General features: G+C 39.7%; 1 protein-coding gene across 5 annotated transcripts in view; it reads right to left on the bottom strand.

Annotated features, from left to right (window-relative positions):
* The window catches only part of DMD (dystrophin), a gene marked incomplete at its 3' end in the record, with an annotated part of 1,946,774 nt that overhangs the window by 629,623 nt on the left and 1,292,945 nt on the right, over window positions 1-24,206 (bottom strand). For all 5 annotated transcript variants that reach the window (XM_081125527.1, XM_081125528.1, XM_081125524.1 and 2 more), the window contains one exon: window positions 14,571-14,735. In XM_081125527.1, the coding sequence (XP_080981653.1) occupies window positions 14,571-14,735 (165 nt within the window). The remainder of the gene's footprint in view (window positions 1-14,570; window positions 14,736-24,206) is intronic.

The raw sequence follows: 24,206 nt of genomic DNA, 5'->3' as shown, positions 1-24,206 counted from the left end.
CTGAATGTATGTGAAATCCCAGCCTGCTATTTTCTATCAACACCTACTGTCACCCAGGGTGGTAACTTGCAAGTTCAAAACCTTCCCCATTTAACTTCCACTGTTTCTACCATGTATTCTGTCTGCCAATCAAAGCCAACCCTTGGGCGATATAGTTGGTAAACCAGGTGGTCCACTCAGTCACTGAAACAGAAGTTGTCTGAAAACTACTGGAAGTGTCCCCACCTCTCTCCTCCACACATATCCAGAAAGAGATGGCACCCATATGTAGGGTAGGGCATTCTTTAAGAGGAAAATTTAAAAATTATGACAAAATTGCTTTTAATGTTCTCACATAACCTACCACAAAGTATCATTATATAAACTTGCTTTTAACAGAGCAGTGGAAGGGAGCTAAGTAAAAAATTAAAATGGTAATACAGGAAAAGCACGATTTCATGAAAGTATAAAAAAAGTATAGGGTGACATACTGGCTTTTCAAGGTATATTGGAAGCAATAGAATGAAGAAAAGGATAGGGCTGCTTTTGGAGAAGCTGGTATAATATTGGTGAATGGAAAATAAAAGTGGGAGACCTTCAATTCCTATTGGGTTTGTTTCTTGTATGTCAAGAGGAATGATATTCTGATGGCAAAGAATAAAACAGATAGCAATGGTGCCCAAGATGGGGAGAGAGATTAGAAAGTCCCCATCTGCTGAGTATTAACCCTTGATCTAGATAAATTACATCTCAGGACACTAATAAAACTGGCAAGTCGAATGGCAAACAGCTATGGGTGGTCTGGAAGATTGGAAACAGGCAGCTTTGATTTTCAAAAGAATAAAGAGGTGTGGGGATGAAAATGGAAGCTTCCAAAGAGTTATTTAAGACTTGGCTATAAAATGCAATGCACGGAGAAGCCACAAGCCTTCTTCAGTTAATGAAGTATTTTGAAAGAAGGGGAGTCCATTGATAGAGGTGCTCTGAAAAGGCAAATTCTATCATAGCTATTACATTTCGTTAGGGTGAAAAAAGAAAGCCAATATTGATATGGCTGCTTAAAATTTGTTTAAAGTGAAATCTATATCTACTCTGCAATTGGTTATCACACTGAGTTTCTATACATGATTGTTGTTTGCTAAGAGGGGCAAAGACCATTCCTTTGCAATTCAGAGGTTTAATATTATCAGGTTATAACCTTAAGATCACAGTCTATTTGTCATAAGAAACATTCGTTAGAATCCTTGTTGTAAAAAAAACCACTTTTTTACTGCAAGTTGTCAACTGGTTTTGTCTGAATAGGAAAAGGCCAATAACCTAACCGAAACAAAAATTGGCAACAGATGTAACACACAGGGCACAGAAAAGAAAATGTGATTCTGAAACACTTTTAGATTCTGAAAAAATTCATCCTCACTCAAAAGAAAAATGCAAACTACAACTGCAGTGAGGTGTCATTTTTTTCCTCCTGCTTAGCAAAGATCAAAAAATTGATGACACACTCATTGAGTTGGCAAAAGTATGGAGAGAGAAAAAATTCCTTCATGTTACTGACGGGAGTGCTCTGCGAAGAGCAACTTGGCCACATTTACCAAAATAACAAATGGCATTTTAAAAAATATGTCTTTATTGATTTCAGAGAGAGGAAGGGAGAAGGAAAGAGAGAGAGAAACATCAATGATGAGTCACTGATCAACTGCCTCCTGCACGCCCCCTGCTGGGGATCAAGCCCAAAACCCAGGCATGAGCCCTGACTGGGGATCAGACCCTGATCTCCTGGATCCTAGGTTGATGCTCAACCGCTGAGCCATGCCAGCCAGGCTAACATGGCATTTTGACCCAACCATTCTACTTCTAGGAACTTATCCTATGGCTATACTTGCAGTGTGTGAAAGGACATGAACAGAAAGCAAAACTTGAGAACAAATTAAATGTTCATTAATTAGAATATTGGTTAAATGAATTATGAGACATCCCTAGCATGCAACTATATAAAATGAGAATGTTCTTAAAGTGCATTTATGTCAAATAACTGCCAGTAGACATCGTTAAGTAGAAAAAAGGGTAGAGAAACATTGCTTATAGTATCCTATCAGCTGTTTTACCTTCGAGGATGGGAAAAGGAAAGACTACGTATACAAACACACACACACTCCCATTCTTTCCTTGGAGCGCCATCCAAGAAACTGATAACCTTGCCAACCGACGCGGGGAGACACTGCTGGCTGCAAGGTGGTGATGCATGGGGGAATTTATGCCCTTTTATGCTTCTGAATTTTGTACCACAGGAAACTCTACCTTTTCAATAAATAAAATGATTTGCACTTTTAAAGTCTGCCCATAGAAGGGTGAACTCATTCTCAACTTTGTAATAATTAACCCCGTCTGACCTTACTGACAGAGTACTGATTAATTCATTTCACACAAAAGGAGTGTGTAGAGCCTCTTAAAGCTAGACACGGGAATAAAATATCTAAACAAATACAAGTTTCACAAAAACGACACTTCCCCACTCCACATCACATGCAATGTGTTGTGATCCTTTGTGTGGTAGTCTACGTACCCTATACCGTCTCGTTGCATTTCATTTTACCCGTTCACTTGACTTCATAACTCATCGCCACCAACTTGAAAAAAGCAGTTCTTTACACTGTCTCCTCTTCACCCTTCTTACCAAAGTCCTCTTGTGGCTGCTTCTCCCTGGGACCTTTCTTCTTTCCCTTACACGCATTTCACTTTCGCAGTTCCCACGCGCCTTGTACAGATCCAGTTCAGCAGCATCATATCCTCCAGAGAAGCTATCTTGAGGCCAGAGCTGTAGAAACTTTAGTAAGTGTGGATATCTTCCAGAGGGCTTGTGAAAACGCAGATGCTTTGTTTTGTTTGTTTGTTGTTGTTTTTTTACTAAAAAAGTTTAAATATTTGTATGTTATTTTAATCTTTTCTTTCAAGAGGCAGGATTTCATCCTGCATCAGTTATGTGGACATTGCAACGGTGAATGAGCTAGAAACAGAATATAAAGAACAGGAGATCCCAGGACATCATGACCTGGAACAACGGACGTTTTCTACTTCTTAATCCACATTCTGAATAAATAACACGCAGATTCTTGAGCCTCAGGCCCATCTCTTCCGATTCCGTAGGTCTCTGGAGAGGCCTAAGGGTTTGCATTTCTAACAAGCCTCTAGGTGATGCCTCCACTGCTGCTGTTACTGGGCAAGGGCCGTATTCTAGAAGCCGGGCTCTAAACAACACTTTGGCTGGGCTGGGTATCGCGCTTTCGGGCTGTGATAGCATCCTGTAAGTGTCCTCGCTACACTGCATTGAAAATGCTTCTGCATTGATACAGACACTGAGGTATAGATCTATATTTAAACATCAACTCACCTCTAAGCAAACTGAAAACGAGGGCCAACTTAACATAGTAGGACACTGTAGTTAGCTAATAAACGGCTCGTTCCCTGAGTAGAAATTTCATTAGCTTAGCCTCATGTCTTTTTCTGCCTACAGAGGTTGATCAGGGATATAGGCAACTTTAGTTCATGTGCATTTCAGCAATACATGTGACATTTGATAAAGTATCCAAATGAGTGCTTATGGAAAAAAAATGCAATAATATCAACTGGGGAGGAAATAAAACAATTAGAGTTTGATAAGTAATTAAACAACTGTTAAAGGAAATCGATGGTTGAACTGATGTCAAAATAGAGGAGGTTTCCAGTGATGTGATGCAGGGCTCTGTCTGAGCATTCAGTCTATTTGAGAATTTTTTCACAACGTAGGTAAAGTTATAGAAGGCAGACATATCAAATGTGAAGTTGAAAAGAAACTAAGAGATCGCAGTATCTTGTATGAGAGAATTAGGACCTGAAGATCATTTCCTCTCCATCTCTACTATCAGCTGGACTGATGGGGTAATATGTATTAAGGCTTTGAGCAGTTTGAGGTTAAGTACAGGTTTTCTTTCTTGGGGGGCAGAAAAAGGGGGAGATTAATGGTGGCACAACAATCAGAACTGAGGCAGGGGAGGAGGCTGTGAGTAGAAGACAAGAGCAGCAAAAATGTAAAAACCGCAGTCCCAGAGATAAACTAGGAACCATACACATGGCAGCGATGCTAGTTACAGATGCTGCCTCCCGGTGACAGTGGGATTCTCGTCTGTTCTCTGCCTTGGTCTGGATGGATCAGAAATGAGAGGCAATGGACCTAAACTTCAGGGACCTCGTTGGATAAACCTGAGTAGGTCCAGGGAAGGGGCTGACAGCCCTGTATCTATTTCCAAAAAGTGGAAGACACAAGGGCAGGATAAAAGGAAATGTCAGCTAGAAACGGTACATGTGGAAAAGATCTGGCAATTTTAGACACTGGAAAGCTCAGTGTGAGTCAACAGTGTGATATATGTATGGACTGTGGTGAGATAAACATGAGGATGCTATGGAGGCTTAACAACTGTTCAGCCAGGGACTGTGCTGTCCCTCGCTTCTCATTGAATGCTCATCTCTCCTAGAGTGGCAGTCTTCAGACTGGGGTACACAGGACGTTCCGAGGAACACGTGGGCAATAGATGGTGTTCATCGAATCAGATTCTTGGCTCCTGAGGGATTTTTGCCTTGGTTGGTCCCAGGGGTACACACACCATTCCAATGATCATTCCCACTTTGTCACAGCGCAGCAGGAGCAAAACTTGAAAACAAACTAAATGCTCACTAACCACTTTTTGGTTAATGACACTTCTCCAGCTTTACAAAATAAAAGCATGCCTCTGACATATCCCAATGGTGCACTACATCCAAGACATATTTATGCCAAATCAAAATAAAATTCAGAATATTGATGACTGAATTCTTCTTTTAATCAAGGTACCATTAAGCACTTATCCATCCATCACATTAATAGATTCACTTTTAATAAAATCTGAGTATGCTTAATATTTATCAAAAGTTCCATATATTTAGGTAATTTGGTTATTCCTAAGTATACTTAGTATTAATGATGGTAGCTACAACTCAATCTAAAGGATTTTTAAAAATACCTAGAGCCTTATAGTCACAGGAAATTGTTTTTTAAAATTGAATTTAAATCCACATAGATACACTTGTCATACGGAAGTATATATGATAGAGTGGTTAATCAAAGACTTTACAGCAGAAATATATATTACATTAAGACATAATTCTTTGGGGAAGTGGAATGGAAATATGATTTAAAGAAGAAAGCAGAATGATATGAAACTTCTATTTATTAAAGATGAGCTTGTTTCATGTAATTTTAAGTGGATGATGGTAGATATCATATTGCTATGGTAGTTGGATTCCACTGGATACATTCAAATGAGTAATGCAACATTTTAAAATGTCAATATTTGTAATATGCCAGGGGAGAAAATTGATGTTGACTTTAAGATGTGCAAGAGTATGGTTAGTTTTTTAAAAACACTATTTTGAGAGTTTTATAAGCAGAATGGTCTGAATAGCAGCGTAATGGAGGTTCTTTTGGAGCCCTCCTTGGCTTGGCAGGGGAGGAGAAGTCTCTTCTCCCTCCCTCATGAAGGAAACTGTAAAAGCCATACCAGTTTCCCGTTGGCCAACAAAGTGTTACTCCAACTTGAACTCTGCTCCAGGAATTCTCAATTCAAGAAATACTTCTCTAGTTTATAATCTTCTTTTAGGGGCAATTTGATCTGGTGAAACATGATAATCTCATGACTATTTGCAATCTTTTTTGGAGTGTTTTTCTGGTAGCAACCTGCTGCTTTCTTGGGAAAAAGAGAGTATTTTGCAAGCTTAACTTTTATTCTTAGGGGCTTTTATCAAAATTTCAGCTACAGAAAGAAAGGTCCTATCAACCGTATCTTACTATTGCCTTAAAAAAATGTGTTTCCACCTTCGTTTTAACTTAGGACAACAGAGTCCCAGGATAATTGGCTCCATTTTTCATTCCCCCCCCCTTTTTATTGAATTTACTGAGGTGACACTCAATTTTTCATTTTTAATGAGGAGGAAAGCCAGGTTAAGAAGAGTTAGTGAGTTAAATAATATCATCAAGCCAGTAAGTGTCAGACCTGGGACTTAAACCTGGGTCTTTTGCTTCTCTCCCTATTATCATGGTACCTAAATTGGGCAATGGTTTTTGGAGTTGAGTAGAGGGGGTGAAAAGTAAGAAGAAGAATTATGATCCCCAGTGTTCAAAAGAAAAGTTGATGCCAAATTCCACTCATCCCCAAATTTAAACAACTTTCAAGGTTTTACTAGAGACAGAATGATCTATCCTCTTGCTCAGAAATGACCTGCGCTCAGGGGAATTTTTAATTTTCAATAAACCTCTGTCTAGTAGCATGCTGAATGAGGACATTGTGCCTTTTTGTCCAATAACTTTCATACCTATTTTGTGGGACACCTTCCACAGAAATATTTTCATACCTAATCGAAAACACTGAAATATTTTTCTAGGAGAGATTAGACATAAAAGAGGTCAGTGTCCTCTTCTCTGTTTCTCCCCTGCCCAGTATCACCTCTTAAAAAATAAAAATAAACTAAGTCAGGAAGCATATCCAGTTTAACCTGAGCTGGTACACTTCTGTCTAAGGGAGTAACTATTTAGATGTGAACTATGGCCACACACCTGACTGACTGATTGGGGTGCCACTGGTGGGTCGAACTAAAAATCCAGTTCTCCAGATAGTCTTTGGAAGCATGGTGAAGGCCAGATTTCAATGCTTAGGATCCTGAGTCTACTATTAAGGCTGGGTTTGAGTCCCAGACTTCTTTGAAAGCTACCATTGGTTTGGAACATGGAAAATTCTCACTGCGATCTCATCTGGTTGCCCAGCAGTTCCTTGGTCCTTAAAGTACTCTTTCTCTGTAGCAATCTCATTTGGGTTTTCTTTGTCGCTGGTTACTTTGGGTTCTCCCTTCCCCAAGGAAAGGACTATGCCAGGTACTCTAGGGCACAGGCTTCTGATAGCTTTGCTTAAATAGGCTTCTGAGACTATTCCACTGGACTGAGGCAGGCTTTCCAGAACTCTAGCAGAGAAGCTGATGGGGTTATGATGCTGCTAACCTGAGATTACACAGAACGAGAATCAATTACGTAGAATTGAATGAACCGATGAAGAATGATTTTGAGACAGGCCAGTGAACCAGCACAAGGGGAATAGGGAAACTGAGGCAGAGAGCTGAACAAGCTGACAGCAGTTTACAGCAGATACAGGTCACCTCCCTAGAGATGACATTAGGTGTCATCTCAGTTGTATTTCAGCTCCAGGCCCAGGAAAGCAGCAAAGCCAGGTGGGTGACACCAGGACCAGCTGTGATGACTGACAACCCCCTGCCCCGACACTGACAAATTAGTAGAGACCGCGGCCCTGGAGGAGCGCACCTAGAAAACTGATGAATATTCTGCTGAAACCCTCCCCTGAGATCTCCTTTAAGATTCCTACCTGCAAGAGAGAAATAAAAACCTCAAGACAAAGCACCCCTTCCCCACCATTCCCTAGCCCCTTCTTCCCCCACTATTCCCCACGGGTACATTTCCTAAACTCTAAGGGACCCAGGAGACTTGAGACCAGGGCAGCAATGGGCAGTGGCAGCTCATCATAGCAGGCTAGGCCCCTGCACCTGTTCCCAAGGCCCCTTTTCTCTGACTTCCCAGAGAGCTAGGGCAGCCCAGCCTAGGCTCTCCTGTTGCTGCTTCTATGCTAAGCCCTTCCTTGTTTTACTGTCCCCAGCTTTAATAAATGTTCCCTCATAGTCATCTGGACTCGTGCTGTGAAATTTTTCCTGCACGAAGTCAAGAACCCACACGCTACCAGCTGGCCCTAGGCAGACCCGCCATGGGCCAGGTCCCCTTTCCGATAACAATTTGATTAGGGCTTTTGTTTGGAATATTGCTGATGTTTTAATGTTCCATTTTCGTGATATAAGGGACTCTGTTTGCTTTTCTCTTCAGCTATCTATCACTCATAGAAATGTAGCAGATTATGCTTTAGTAAACAGAAGTGAAACATTCATCTTTTTTTCCCTGCTTGATCCCTCCAGAATTCAGAAACACTGAGTATTCTTATTTTCATGGTGATACAATTATTTGCACAGGTTCAATAAGAATCTGTCCTTCTCATCGAAGGGCATAATTGAGAAAATCAGTTATATAACCAAGGCTTTGACTGGAATATCATACTTGAGAATGATGTGGACAGAATTAGTTATGACCAGACCATTTTAAGGAACCACTTTTGACTCTCGAGAGACAACACTTACAAAGTCCTTTGGGGAAAACTGACCTAGTGCCTGGCTTACAGATGTCCAAACTTACAGGTAAATAAGGAAGGTCACTTTCTGGCAGGCCCAGAAAACCTTCGGACACTTTGAGGACTTTGAGAATAGAGGAATTCACCCAAATCCAAAGGTACAGCAGGTAACATTAATGGCAAGATCTTGGCTTGGCTTTCTAACCCTGTGAGGCTTTAAAAAGTCAGAGCTGAGATTCTTTATGAAAAACTTTCAGCATAAACAAACCTTAAAAGGCCTGCATGGTCAACTGCTATCCTTGCTGTACCTGTGTAAGTCAAGAGCCCAGCCTTATTTTGTAAACAAGAATAATCTTACTTGGAGTATCCGATCAAATGAGAGGTGACTATAGACAAAAGATTCGATGTTTCACTGTCTCTTCTGAATTTCCCTGTAAACGGCATGATTTTGTTACCCACCTGTCAATTGGACTGGATCCTGCCTTTTTACACATTTTGTCAGTTCTTACCAAATTTTCAATTCTTCTAGTTTCCTTTAGTATCTGGCTACAACTCTCCCACACTAATGTTTCCCATTTTTCTTCTATTCTCCTGACTTGACATTACTGAGAGCTAAAAGCGACTGCGCAGATCTTTATTCAGATTCTAGGTTGTCTTGCAGTTGAACTTGCTCCCCAGCATCTAAAGAAGCCCTGAGAGCTAAGCCGGACAACTTGATATATACATCAAAGGACTCATCAGCGCAGTGGGCTATGTCTGGACAACCTTCACGCCTGGAGCTGCTGCTGCGTGGGCCACTCGGCAAGTTCACTGGAACTCTCCTATCTTTCATGTTCTGCTCCAGGAAATAACCATGACTGTGGACAATCTTCCCCAAACCTCTCTGATGTCTGCCATGACGAAAACATTCAAACTGTCATCAAATGACTACTGCCATCCTCAGCCCACCATCAAAAGATGTTCCCAACCCAAGCTCTAGGAATCTTCTTAATTGGCTGCCTCTGGACTCAAACACTGAGTTTATAGTCTGCCAACCATTAGGGGTTTTTTTTGCTTGTTTTTTAAAAAATGTATATTTTATTAATTTGAGAGAGAGAAGGGGGGGACACACATCAATGATGAGACAGTCATTGACCGGCTGCCTCCCGCACGCCCCCTGCTGGGGATCGAGCCGGCAACCCGGCCATGTGCCCTGACCGGGAATCGAACTGGAGATCTCCTAGATCCTAGGTCGATGCTCAACCACTGAACCACACTGGCTGGGCCAAACATTAGTTTTTTATTTTCTTCTTACTTCCACAGAAAATCTTCTTCATTAAATACCTGACTGCTCAAACTATCCAGCGAATATCCTCTGCTACCAAGTCTCAAAGTCAGTTCAATGACTCCTTCAAGAACAGAAAACTTCTGTAATGAACTACAAGCACGAGCTTTCCTAAGTTGTTCAACTGTCCTGGTTTCCCTTGAACAAAAGAAAGGAATGACAAAGATGGTTTTAACATTCTCCTTCGCTTGACTAAACTTTAGACAGGTTTCTTCCTGATTATGGCCCTGGACTCTCTTTTCTTAGCACATTTACTTTAGAAAACTTTCAATTATAAATTCCTTCTCTGCCTCTTTGAGAGGTTAATCTACAACCCAGAAATTTCATTCTCAAGGACTTGGGAGTCATCCCTTTGAAATGTAAATATTAGGAAGGATAGCACCCTGTCTCCCTGTCTCTGTGGGAGGATAGTAGCCTACCTTCAATAAGGGACAATTAGCAGACACAGATGGCTTAATCACATTAACCAACCTCCCCTCTAATGTTCTCCAGTACTTTTCCACTAGCTCATTCCAATGCTAAAAATCCTTCCTGTCTTTTGTTTCAATGGAATTGAGTTCAATCTTTCTCCCCTATTGCAATAGTCCTGAGTAAAAGTCTTCCTTGCCTATTAAGTTGTCCAGTGCAATTTTTCTTTGACACTCCTCACAGCAATGTGAACACATGCAGAGAAGGGTTTTGGTGTTCAGATACTTTACCATTCAGTCACTACACAATTGTGTCCTTTGGTAGTTTTCAGTGTGGATTTGACATGGGGAATTAAGTTTCTTACATGGTAAGGAAGAACCAGCAGAGTAGTATGTCGTGTTTATTCATAGACCACAGAAGGAAAGTCACTTTTGAGGAGAGGAAAAAAACACTCCCTGTCGTCAATATGAAAGCTTTTCAGTCAGTAAAACTTAATATAAAATTATGTGTTTCCCCCTACCTCATATTTTAATAAAAAGTTTGAAAAGCAGTAGTTAGGCAGTTCTATGTCAGATAAATAGTATACCTGCAGCTCATTACTGAAAACATTCATTAAAGATGAAAAACATAAGACCTTTTATAGAAACTTTAACTGGTCCCTGGTTCTTAGCATTTAATTATCATTTCTAAAATCTGAAATCAACATATTTTATGTCTAAATTGAGAGTACATTTGAAAATCAAAATTCACAGGCATGCCTTCTAGTGGGCTGACTGATGGGAAAGGGTTGTGATTATGCCTAATTTTCACCCTCTACAACACGATCTCATTGATTATGTTTCTCAGCTTGCTAAGGGTTTTGTGAGGTGATTTTCAAAATGAATATTGCTATTTGCAGGATTTCCTGAATAGGAATATTTCGGGAGTAAATTGCACAAACTAAGCGATGTGCAGTCAATTTTCACTCCAGCATAAACAATGTATTAGAACAGAGCCCTTAAGGCTTTTTTTTTTTTATTTGGGTTTCATTACACAGCTAGCTGCATTTCATCAATAAGCACGAAGTGCCGAGCAGGCCAAACTGAGGCTCACAGAGGGTATTACGTATTTTTCTAACAGGTGTTCAGAGTTTGACCAGAGAAAACAAATGACCTGGATGACAAGACCTTAGGCCCTTTGTTTCAGAGGTAGCCATTGCCACCATGTCTAGACAAAAAAGAATTATTTGAATTTAGGAAATGGCAGCTTGTACATTGACTTTCTTTGCATTAACTCTTTTCTCAGATTTTTAAAAGGCATTTCTTTCTCTGTGTTAAAAAATGGGCATGTCCTCAAAACTGTTTAAAAAGTTTATTTTTGGTTTCCAATAGTTTAAAGTTAAGCAAAGCCCACTTTCCCATCTTTCTTTAATTGAAAAAAAATAGTTTAATCTCTTTAAGCAGAGGGCTAGAGCTGGCTGTACAGACTAAAATCATATATCTTGTAGCAGAAGAACTCTGTGAATATCAACAACTCATTATTTAGACAGTGACTGTAGATAGAAACAAGACAAAGAGAAATAAAGAACTAGGTAAGTTAATTATTCACACAGGTCACTACCTTCTGATTATAAGCTCAGAATTATGGGGGGATCTCAAATCATTCTACATATGATTTTTTAAAAACATTTTTATTGATTTTTAGAGAGAGAGGAAGGGAAAGAGATATAGAGATAGAAACATCAATGAGAGAGAAACATCAATCAGCTGCCTCCTGCACGCCCCCTACTGGGGATCGAGCCCCAAACCTGGGCATGTGTCCTGACCAGGAATAGAACTGGGGACCTTTTGGTTCACGGGTTGCCGCTCAACCACTGAGTAATACCAGCCTGGCTTTTTAAGATATTTTGATCTTTTTTTGGGGGGGAGAGATACAGCCACAAGCAGAAGAAAAAGGCTAAAGAAATATTTTTGAAATCCGCACTCCAGAGGAGAAAAACTCAGAATATACCCTGAGGACTGAAGCCAAGGAGTTTTACTGTCAGGAAAATAGAAGCTGCCTCTCCCCTTAGTGAGTTAGACCAAGCTGCAGGAGATTTTCTGAAACTACACATAGCATCGAGAGTGGTGACTTGTAGCTTTGATAAAGGGAAGTGATTAACAGGGTTGAGAGCAGCTTTCATTCCAAACTGCAGGAACCTATTTGGCAGGAACCTATGGACCATGGACAAACAAATGCCCAGTGCAACTTTTCAAATTTGAGAGCCATTCTGGGGGCACAGACTGGGACCAAAGTCACTTTGGTTGAATCAACAACATCCATTTGTATCATAGGGCTTTGTCAACTTTTAAATACATTCCACGTACAGCCATAGCTAACATTGAATATATTTTTCATCGTTTAACGAAGAAGCACATTTTAAATGATGATTATGTTAGAAAGTAAAGAAGTGCGCTTTTATCTGTGAGTTACAAAAAAGCTATTTCTGACTGGGAACAAAGAGTTTATGGCCTTTCCTCTTTGCAATATTAAACCAAGAAACATTTAAGAGTAAACTAGATCCAAAATAATTGAGAATGTGGCTGAGGTCATTGTTTACTGGACCAAGTAACTGTACTTCTTTGTTGAGCTCACTTATTGAGTCATGAAAAGTCAGTATTGATGACACGCAGTTGCCCCGGAGAAGGGGTGCTTTTCAAATACCTCTGAGGACACTATGTACTAGCTGGGTGGAAAAACTAAGAAATCCCAGAACTGATGTCTTCCCTTAATGATGATGTGGTTTTGCTCTCATCTGGTCTTGTTCTTTTGACCACACACGTCCCAAATGCATGGTGACTGGTGCATCAGAAGGCACACCTTGGTGTCAAGGCCTCCGTCACTCTGCAGGCAGTGTTAACTGTCCTGTGCACTTTCTTAAAATTAATTGAATTTGTTCTGGGCAAAGCCGACTGTGACTTGAGTTTAATCGTCAGCCTGAACCCAGTACCACCCAACTGGTCGAGCAGCCTGGGTTTTGCACTGATGACGTGATGTATGTCTACCTGCGGCTCACACAGTGTCACCTGCTCTAGCTTTCAGAATGGTAGATATAAACATCAGGAAGAGGCGGGGTAAAAGTAGGGGATTGCACTTTGCAAATATAACTCATTGTAGTTATATCAAAGCTCGCTCTCCCACCTTACCCTATCCTTACTTTTCTTCTCTGGCTAACTGTCACACTTCCTTTTATCCTTGCCTTATCTCCCAGCGGAACAGCAACTCCACGGAGACACACATTTTAGATTGTTATCATCTTACAAAGAAAATAAAATGGAAGAATGCGGATCAATAAGTTAAAAGGCAAATTTACTTAAACACGTTACTTAACATATTTAGTCTGAAATTACCCATTACATTAATTAATAGGTTGTACTTTCAATCCGATTGGTTTATTTGATTGTCTACCTAATGTCACTGGCCCGCAGGAGATGCCAGACGTGGCATCATGTTGGGACAAGGCCCTAGAATATGATCCCGGGAAGGGAGGGACGGCAGAAACGTCGCTGGGGGCAGGGACGCTGAGAGGAGGTGGTGGCGCCCAGAGGGCACGCGTGCCTGCGCCACAGGCTTCCTGCGGCAGCTCGCTGCCATGCTGGCTAACCGCCTGCACTCGCCCATTGAACACTACCCACCGCCCGCCGAGCCCGGGCTGCGGGCAGGCAGAAACGGGGGGACAGGGTGCCCTCTGCATTCAGAGGACAGCGTGGGGGCCTAGTCAGGCCTGTGAAATTTAAGTGTAAATCCACATACGAAGGCTACTGGGGATGCATACAGAGGTTCAGAAGAAACCCTAGGCGGCTTTTTCCATCTGCTTGGGAGTCTAGAAGAAAGCTTGGAAGAAGCAATGGCACTGACCTCAGCCTTGAAGGATGGAAGATATTCACCATGAGAAAAACACGGAGAAAGAAGTCATTTCAAGATCAAGATCGAGGCCACGGTATCAAGCCACGGGCGTATAAAGAGACCCTCTAACCTGCCGAGGCTAGAGGACGAGAGGCTGCTGGCAGCAGAAGGGGAGGCAGGTTAAACTGGAGTCATTCCCAGACGGTTTTGTAAAGTCTACTAAAGAGCCTAGACTTTATTTTTGTAGGCACCTAATCTCCTAAGTGACTTCAGTTTTGAGATAAGGAGTCTACAAGAGCAGATGAAGTGCACCTAAAATGTGGGGTGGAAAACGGATGGTGCCCTGCCCGGTGCGGCTCCGCTGGCTGAGCGGCATCCCGCGCACCACGGAGTCACCGGTTCAGTTCCCGGGCCGGGCGACTCGGGAGGCAGCCGATCAATGCTGGTCTCTCACATTGATTTTGTCTCTCCCTCTCCTCCTTTCTCTCTCTCTGAAACCAATAACAAAGAGTTAAAAACAGAAAAAGAAAAAAAAAAAAAGGACTGTAGTAGCACATATGCAGGCATTCTGGTGATATGAGTTTAATGAACACATTATTGCTAGTAAATGCTGTAAACAAACAGAAAATGCGAGTCAAATAATAAGCAACATTATAACGTCAGTGATGCTGATGATAACGAATGAGAGACTTAGTTCACTGTTATTGCCATTCTTCTGGAAAACAAGATTTAAAGCAACAAGTCCCTACCTTAATGTCAAATGGCCCTGTTTGATTTGGTTGATTATAAATTTCCAACTGATTCCTAATAGGAGACAGCCACAGCAGCAGATGATTTAATTGCTCTTCGAACTTTCCAAGATCTTTTATGTGAGCCTCAATTTCTCCTTGTTTTGTAGGTAGATCTCTAGAAACCTGCAAGGAAACGAAAGGAAGAGATTCTCGTGATAAATAAAAAAGGAAAAAAAATTTTCAAAAGTTACGTTATAAAATGTTATACAACTTTTCTGTATTTGGTATTTTAACAGCATGATACTGATTATTTACATATCCTGCATGCTAGGATTTAATTTATGCATTACAAATCATGGAGTAATAGCCTTTACAAAAATGCTATGCTTGGAAGACAGTAAGCCTTTTCTTGGAAATTGAAAACACATCCCCACAAACGAAAACCCAACTCCGATAAAATTAAAGGGGTGCCTTCTTCACTGAACCCCATTTGTTACACATAATGGTGTGTTGTGTATTAATATCACAAATGTAACTCCATGTATATAATCTATAATCTAATAATGCCCTTGGTTTAGCTTTTTCAGCATTTATCAGAGGGTAACCGGTTTCTTTTTATTGGATCACTGCCTACTCGCAAGTACATATAGAAAACATTTTACAGCTTTAACTTGAAGCATCTAAGAGCCTCTAGATTCTGAAGCTACTGGAAATAATAGCCGTCGTATTCTAAAATCCCTACAATAGAACTGAGCTCATTTATACCTGATCGCAAAACAGTTCGTGTTTTGTTTAGGCTTCATATATAAGCATGGGAATGTGTATAACTTTTAACTAAAGCTGTTGGTCAAATCCTCCTCACCCCAACCCATTTCTTCCTGGTTATAGAGACAGAACAATTCCTGGCAGAAAACAGCGCAGTTGGTGAGATTTGGCTAATATCTGGAATAATTAACTGGCAGCTTATAATGAGGTGGTGGGGCATAGCTTTCAGCTTAGTTATGACACCTCTTAGGTATATCCTCAGACCCTATGCTTCCCCCCACCATGGAATTTACCTTACACTGTTTAATTTGTTATTAACATTGACTTTCCTCGCTGAGCTTTGATTTCTGGATGAACTGGGTTTCTACACATGATAGACTTTCAATAAATAGCTGTTGAATGAAAGGCAAACATTTTCCAAACTGAGAATTAATTTCTTTTTTTAAGGTAAGAAGCAATACATGGCCAGAGTAGTCAACAACATAAAAATGTAATTTTAACCTCATGTTAAGCAGCTTTAATTAACGGACAAAGATATTATTAAATTGGACAATATAAACAAGAGAGACTTCTGATGGCAAAAAAACTAAAAGCAAAGTCAAAGGACAAAGGACAAATTGCAAAAAAAATAATATTTGTGACTCACTTCTCAGATAAGGGACCAATTTTCCTAACACAGAAGAGAGTTTCTGTCAATTAACAAGGAAAAGGCCAACAACCCAAAAGAAAAGTGGACAGAAGTTAAGGACAGTTGACAAAAATAGAGCACAAATGGATTTTAAACATACAAAAAGAAGCTAAACCTTGGTCATAATGAGAGGTCTCAAAATTTCATTGCACTGACAAAAATCTAAGCGTAAATACACACAATGCTGTCAAGGTTGCACGAAATATCGATGGCCATTGGGATGTATGTATTGGGGTACCCTTTGTGGAAGACAATTTGGCGGTATCTATTAAATGCATATAAACCTTTGAACCACTACTTTTACTTCTAGGAATTTAACTTCAAAAATAATTTCTTTTGGTGACTTTGAGAGAAGAGGAGGAATGGAGGGGGAGACAGAGAGGGAAACATCGATGTGAGAGCGAAACATCAATTGGCTCCCTCTGCACGTTCCCTACTGGGATCAAGCCCGAAACTGGGGCATGTGCCCTGACTGGGAATCGAACCATCAACCTTTAGGTGCATGGGGCGATGCCCAACCAACTGAGCCACACCAGCCAGGGCTCTAGGAATTTATCTTGGAGATATATTTCTGAAACTAAAATCATTGTTTGGTGAGGGTAGGACAGATGGTGGATGGGGTGGGAGATATTTCACTGTATTTTTCAAATATATAAATAGATTTCTTCTGCAAAGACATAAGTTAATTTGGAAAAGAAAACTACTAGCTTTTCTTCATACCAAAAAATAGTGGTGAGAAATTATACTTTATATATTTCAATAACAAATCATCATTAATAGGATATAACATATCTAAAGTCATCAGTCAAAAATCCTCTTATTTTTCTATGACAACATCACTTAGTTAATGGTAGGATGGAATTTGAGATCATCTAACATAAATTTTGTGTTCCCCCTTCAAAACAGTATTCAGGAATTGATGGCTTCTCCTATGTACTTCATAAAAAAAAAAAAAAAATTGCAGATGTGAATAATTTACTATTTAGACTAAGATTAAGTTTTATGTCTGATTGTACATGTTTTAAAATAATTACTATTATATTTACTACTTTATATTCTTATCAAAATGCAAACGTAAAACACTTAACTAGTAAAATATATTATTTTTCCCCAATAATCTTTTTAAGTATTATAAAACCATGCTCTTCATAAAACATATTCCCTATGGGGAAAGAAAACAATTAAAAACATTCAGTTCCCTTATGTGAGAATTTAGTATCTAACTGAATCTTGACCTAATTTCACACAAGATTAGCTTCATTTCTTTTCAATTTCTGAATTTTAATTTCTAAATGTGTAGAAGTTTTAACATTAAGATAAACAGAGGTGTTTTAGAAATAAACAGATATTAAATATTGACTTAATGTCTTACAACAAAGATACTCTAGAGAAATTGCAGTGATAAGTATTAAAAATTAGTAATAGCAGCCCTGGCTGGATGGCTCAGCTGGTTGGAGTGTCTTCCCATACACCAAAAGGGTGCGGGTTTGATTCGTGGTCAAGGCACATACCCAGGTTGAGGTTCTATCCCCAGTCGGGGCACATATGGGAGGCAACCGATTAATGTTTCTCTCTTATGTTGATGTCCCTCCCTCCCTCTCTCTCTCCAAAAATCAATAAAAACATCCCCTGGTGAGTATTAAAAAAAGTTAATAATAACAGAACTAGAATAAAATACTGGCAGAAGCAGAAAGAAATGTAAATAAACTATTAAATATATTTGTTTTGTTCACTTAGAAATGAAGGCCAATTAACAGAATTAAAAGCAAATGACAACTGGGAATATTTACAGCATCTATTAAAGGGTAACACTGTTACATATAAAAATAAATGAAGAGCCTGGCCAGCCTGGCCAGCCTGGCTCAGCGGTTGAGCGTCGACCTAGGATCCAGGTGATCGGGGTTCGATTCCCGGTCAGGGCACAGGCCCGGGTTGTGGGCTCCATGCCCAGTCAGGGGCGTGCAGGAGGCAGCCGATCAATGACTCTCTCATCATTGATGTTTCCATCTCTCTCTCTCCCTCTCTCTTCCTCTCTCCGAAATCAATAAAGATTTAAACTAACTAAATAAATAAATGAAGAGAGATGGAGGATCTTCTGTAAAACTAAATAAAGAATATAAACAGGAATTTGACATAAAACACAAACAGCTGATAAACAAGAGAAAAGTCCAATCACTACGTAACCAACAAAATGCAAATTTAAACAGCAACGATATACCATCATTTGCCTATTATAATGACTTTTGTAAAAGGTATTTGTCAAAGTTCTTATGGTATTTGTTGGAACATAAATTCTTACATTTGTAGGTAGCATTTTGATAAATCAAAACAAAAAGCAAGACTTCTACCTGAAAAACTAGAAACATTACTGAGAGATTAAGCAACAACTAAACAAATAAAGGAATATACCTTGTTCCTCTATTGGAAGGATCCAAGGGAAGGAACACATTGGAAGGTCCAATATTGTAAAGATAGCAGTTCTCTTCAAGTAATTTGTAAGTTCAATGGAATCACAATAAAAATTGCAACAGCTAGTTTTTAGTAAAAATTCATACGACAGCCCTAAGATCTATATAGAAATCCAAAGGGCCAAGAATATCCAAGGCAGTCTTGAGCAATAACAAGGTTTAAGAGCATAGGGAATCGACTCAATAATATTGGGATAAGTACATGCAGGGCCAGGCAGGTAATTGAAGAGTGGGGCCACCACTCCGTCAAGTACATGATTTTCTAACCACTTTGCCGTACATCTAAAACTAACACAGAATAATATTGAATGTAAGCTATAAATGAAAAATTAAAAAAAGTATTTGTATAATTAGTGTCTTTAACCTTGAAAAAAAGAATGCTTACAACCAGATATCAATATTTATTATAATTAATTCTGCGTGGTATTTGCTCTGAGAACAAACAGACTATAACATTTACTTAATTTATGACAATGGTGCCATTTTAGTTAAGAGTGGGTGATTTCAATAAATGGTTCCAGGTTAATTGGCTATTCATATGAAAAAATAAATTTAAAAACTTTATTTTTCAATTATAGTTTACACTCAATATTATTTTGTATTAGTTTCAGGTGTACAACTTAGGGGTTAGACAATCATGTACTTTACAAAGTGTTTCCCCCGATATTTCCAGTACTACCTGGCCCCATATGTAGTTCTTACCATATTATCGACTATATTTCTATGCTGTACTTTACATCCCATGACTATTTTGTAACTGCCAATCTGTATTTCTCAATCCCTTCATCTTTTTCACCCAGTCCCCCAAACCCCTTCCCCTCTGGCAACCATCAGTCTGTTCTTTGTATCTGAGTCTGTCTCTATTTTGTTTGTTCATTTATTTTGTTCTTTAGATTCCGCATATAAGTGAAATCATATGGTATTTGTCTTTTTCTGACTGATTTATTTCACTTAGCATCATACCCTCTAAGTCCACGTTGTCAGAAATGGCAAGATTTCATTTTTTTTTTTTTATATTAGAGCGAGGAAGGGAGGGGGGGAAAGAGAGACGGAAAGAAAGAAAACGCTGACATGAGAGAGAAACATCAACTGGTTGCCTCCTACACACCCTGAGACCAGGGACTGAACCCAAAACTTGGGCAAGTGCGCTGAGCAAGAACTGAACCCGCCACCTTTTGATGTACGGGATGACGCTCCAACCAACTGAACCACACCAGCCAGGGCAAGATTTCATGCTTTCTATGGTTGAGTAATATTCCATTGTTTATGTGTACCACAACTAAAAAAATATAAAATAAGAATATTGACTCTAACTCTACACTGCACAAAGAAATCAATTGCAGATTGCTGTACTGCCATGTAAAAGGCAAAACAATAAAGTTTCCACAAGAAAATATCTTGATAATTTCAGGGACAGTGATTATTTCTTAAATAAGACATAAATGCACTAACCATCAAGGAAAAAGTTGATAAAATGAACTTCAGTCATCATGAGAAAAAGCTAAGCCCAGATTGGAAAAAGATGCTTCGAATGCATATATCTTATAAAGGACTTGTATTCAAAGAACTCTGACTTTTATGGCAAAAAGACAGCTAATTATTTTTAAATGGGCAAAAGACTTGCCCAAGGACTTCACATAAGTAGATATAAAATGGCTCTAATCATTAGAGGATTACACATTAAAACTCAATGAGATACCAGTTCACATCCATCAGAGTGGTTAAAAGGAACAAGATTGGAAATATATCCTCTTGATGAGGACATGGATCAAGTGAAACTTTTATGCAGCACTGGCGAGAGTGAATTGGTACAGCCACGTTGGAAAATTAGTGTTATTTGCAAAGCCAAATAAATATCCGCATATCATCTAAACCAGCCATTCTACTTCCAAGTATATTCTAAAGATATGTGTACATATATGAACTAAAGGACATGTACAGCATAACAGCATTATTCAGAACAGCCTCATACTAGACACAACCCAAATGTCTACCGACAGGAGGATGGATAAACTGTGGCAAATCCACACAGTGGAATAGCGTAAAGAGAAGAAAGAAACAGGATTATGAGACATGCACTATCATAGAAAAATCTCATAAAAATAATGTTCAATAGGAGAAATCAAACATAAGGGCATAGCCCAGCCGGGCGTGGCTCAGTGGTTGAGCATTGACTTAGGATCCAGGAGATCGAGGTTCGATTCCCGGTCAGGGCGCATGCCCGGGTTGCGGGCTCGATCCCCAGCAGGGGGCGTGTGGGAGGCAGCCGACCAATGACTCTCATCATTGATGTTTCTCTCTCTCCCTCTCCCTTCCTCTCTCTGAAATCAATAAAGACATATTTTAAAAAAATTAAAAAAACAAGGGCATATGCTCTATGATTCCACTTATATTAATTTCAGTGGCAGGTAAAAATCAATATAGATGTTAAAGGTGAGAAGAGTGCTTATCCTTGGACAAGGGCAATAGCTGGGAAGGGGTTAACCACTGTGAAGGAGCATGAGAGAGGCTCCTGGGCTAATGTTCTAATTCTTTTTTTTTTAAATCCTCACTCGAGGTATTTTTTCCATTGCTTTTCAGAGAGAGTGGAGGGGAGGAAGAGAGAGAAAGGGCAAGAGAGAGAGGGAGAGAGAGGGAGAGAGAAAGAAACATCGATGTGAGAGAGACACATCGACTGGCTGCTTCCCACATGCAACTCTACCGGGTGGGGGTTCGAGCCCCCAGCCAAGGTAAGAGCCCTTGGCCAGAGTCGAGCCGGGGACCTTTCAGTCCCTGGGGCCAATGATCTAAGCACTGCGCAAAGCTGCTAGGGTGCTAATGTTCTCATTCTTGATCCTGATGCTAGTACCACGGCTATGCTAACTTTTAAAAATCCATCAACTTCTTATGATTTGTGCATTTCTCTATGCACTTATCCTTCAATTTGAAAGATTACATGAAAACATTTTAAAACCTTAAAAGTATTCATTCTTTTCAGCCACAAAAATTTACATCTATATATTTTCCTAGGCGAATATCAGAGATATACATAGAGACACACATGACAAGAAATCTCAATCAATTCTGTCACTTATACTAGTGAAAAACTGAAACAAAATTCCCCAAGTAGAATAAAGTGCATCCATATAATGGAATTCTTTTTTTTTAAAATTTATCTTTATTGTTGAAAGTATTACAAATGTCCCATTCCCCCACCCCATTGATCCCCTCCCCCCTGCACCCCTCCCCCCAGGCCTCCACCACACTACTCTCTGTGACCATGGGTTATGCACATATGCATATAAACTCTTAGGTTAATCTCTCCGCACCCACCCACCCTGCTGTCCCTTTGAGCATATAATGGAATTCTTGGTATCCATGAATATACATATCATGAAAAACATTCTATTATATTGAAAAATATTCATGACATATTAATAAAAAAGTATATACTACACAAAATTGTCTTTGATTTTCTGTGTATTTTTTTACATATCAGTATCTACACATGAACATGTACATATTTTTTAAATGATTGGAAATACACGCACCAAATTATTAAGCATGATTTTGGGGGGGGTGGCGTTACCAATTACAGATTTTTTATTTAGTTGTTAATATATTTTGGCCTTTCCAAAGTTACAGAGAAAGAGTATTATTTTGTATGTTTTAAATATTAAATAAAAATAAATAAATGCACAGTACTGGTTGAGTAGCTGGCTATCCCTCCAAAATATTAGCAATAAAATTGCTATTATAACGTAGATTTACAATATGCTTTGGGTATTATGACAGATTTTACTTATATTGGCTCCCTTAATCTCACCCATAATCCTATAAAATGTATATTATTTCCTCAATTAACAAATGAGGAAATTAAGTCTCAAAACTATAAATACTATTCCTAAGGTTACTAGTAAGTAAAAAAACAAACAACTTAGCATTAAACACCTGGCTTTCCTGACTCCAAATTCTATTCTTTCTTTTCTCTTACTTCCCAAAATAAACTTTCTGCTATCTGTCAAAATCTAACATATTACTTGACAAATGGGGTATTGAAATATACTTTTCAGAAGTTTTCCTTTTTGTAAGAATAATTTATACAAATACTTATTGATGAGATACACATTTAGAAACCAACTTTACCATGAAACAATATAAATAAGATGCATAAGCATAAATCTGTTTTGAAAAAATAACTACTTGAGATTTTTAAAGACTATTATATAGGAAATACAAGATAAATTAGATTGGTCATTATCTAAATTTTGGGTTTATAATTGATCCAAAATCATGGTTAAATGACCATTATATAACTGTAACAGGTAACTTGTATATTTTGAAGGCCATTTATTTTAGAAGAGAGACATGGATAAAATAAGTGGTTATAGTGATCAAATTGTCAGTTCAAAAAAGTCACCATTTACATAATAAATTAGCATGATTTCCAAAGAATTTAATGATAAATGCTGAATTCTGAACCTTTCATATTTAACTGCCGTTTGACCCAGCGATGCCACTTCTGGGAACATATCCTAAAAACCCTGAAACACCAATCAGAAAGAATATAGGCAGCCCTATGTTCATAGCAGTGCAATTTACAATAGCTAAGATCTGGAAACAGCCCAAGTGCCCATCAGCAGATGAGTGGATCAAAAAGCTGTGGGACATTTATACTGTGGAATACTACACAGCTGTAAAAAAGGATTTCTTACCCTTTCCCACAGCATGGATGGACCTGGAGAACATTACGCTGAGTGAAATAATCTCACTTATAGGTGGAACTAATGAACATAATAAACTGACCAACAAAACAGGTCCAGAGACATGTATGCATGGGACAGACTGACAGATCTCAGATGGAAAGGGTGGAGGGAGATGGGAAGAGATTAACCAAAGAACTTATATACATATTTGCATAAGGTATGGACACAGATAATACTGTGGGGAAGGCCTGGGGGGGCAGGAGCTGGGAGGAAGGAGGGAAAGCTGGGAAAATTGGGAGACATCAGTAATACCATCAAAAATAATTTTAAAATTTTACAAAAGAAAATCCTGTCACACTCTGGCCTCAACATCCCCTTCTGTAGAATGGGCACCATCAAGGTACCTACCCCATGAGGATGATACGCTAAGATACTTAAATTATCAGCTGGACTCAGACTTGAGTTTAAACCTGGGCTCTGCCTGTTCCCACTGAGGGATGCTTCAGTTTCCCCCTCTGGAAAGAGACAGAGTTCATTGTCTGGCACCCACAGGGGCTGCTTTGAGACTCAGCTACTTCCTATGATGACCCCCATTTGTTAAGCGCCTGCTGTGTGCCAGGCTCCGGCTGTGCCTGCCCCCTGGGCCCGTTTGCTCCTCTGAGAGCGGAGCTGATACACAGAGAGATCCCAAGGAGAGAACATGGGGGGAGCCCCCTGCAGGTGCCTGGAAGTGCCCGGCGCCAGCAGCCCTCCAGCTGTGCTGAGCCCTGTCCTGAGTCCTGCCACCACAGTGGCTGCTATTGAAAGCACCTAACACTGGTCTTGCACACAGCAGGTGCTCAAACAATGCCCTCTTAGGAATTAAGTAAACCTGGGCTCCAATCCTTGCTCTAGGGCCTTTGACATGTCACTTTCTCCTCCTGAGCCTTGGTTTGCCCATCTGAGAAATGGGCTCCCCGTGGGCACCCGGCAGGCACAGCACCCAGCACCCAGCACTCAGCAGAGCAGAAGACCTCGGCAGGGTGGCAATGTCCTCGCTCCCTCAGGT

Source organism: Miniopterus schreibersii, assembly GCF_964146895.1.
Source record: "Miniopterus schreibersii genome assembly, chromosome: X".
Lineage (NCBI taxonomy): Eukaryota > Metazoa > Chordata > Mammalia > Chiroptera > Miniopteridae > Miniopterus > Miniopterus schreibersii.
This window is presented reverse-complemented; position numbering and strand designations above follow the sequence as displayed.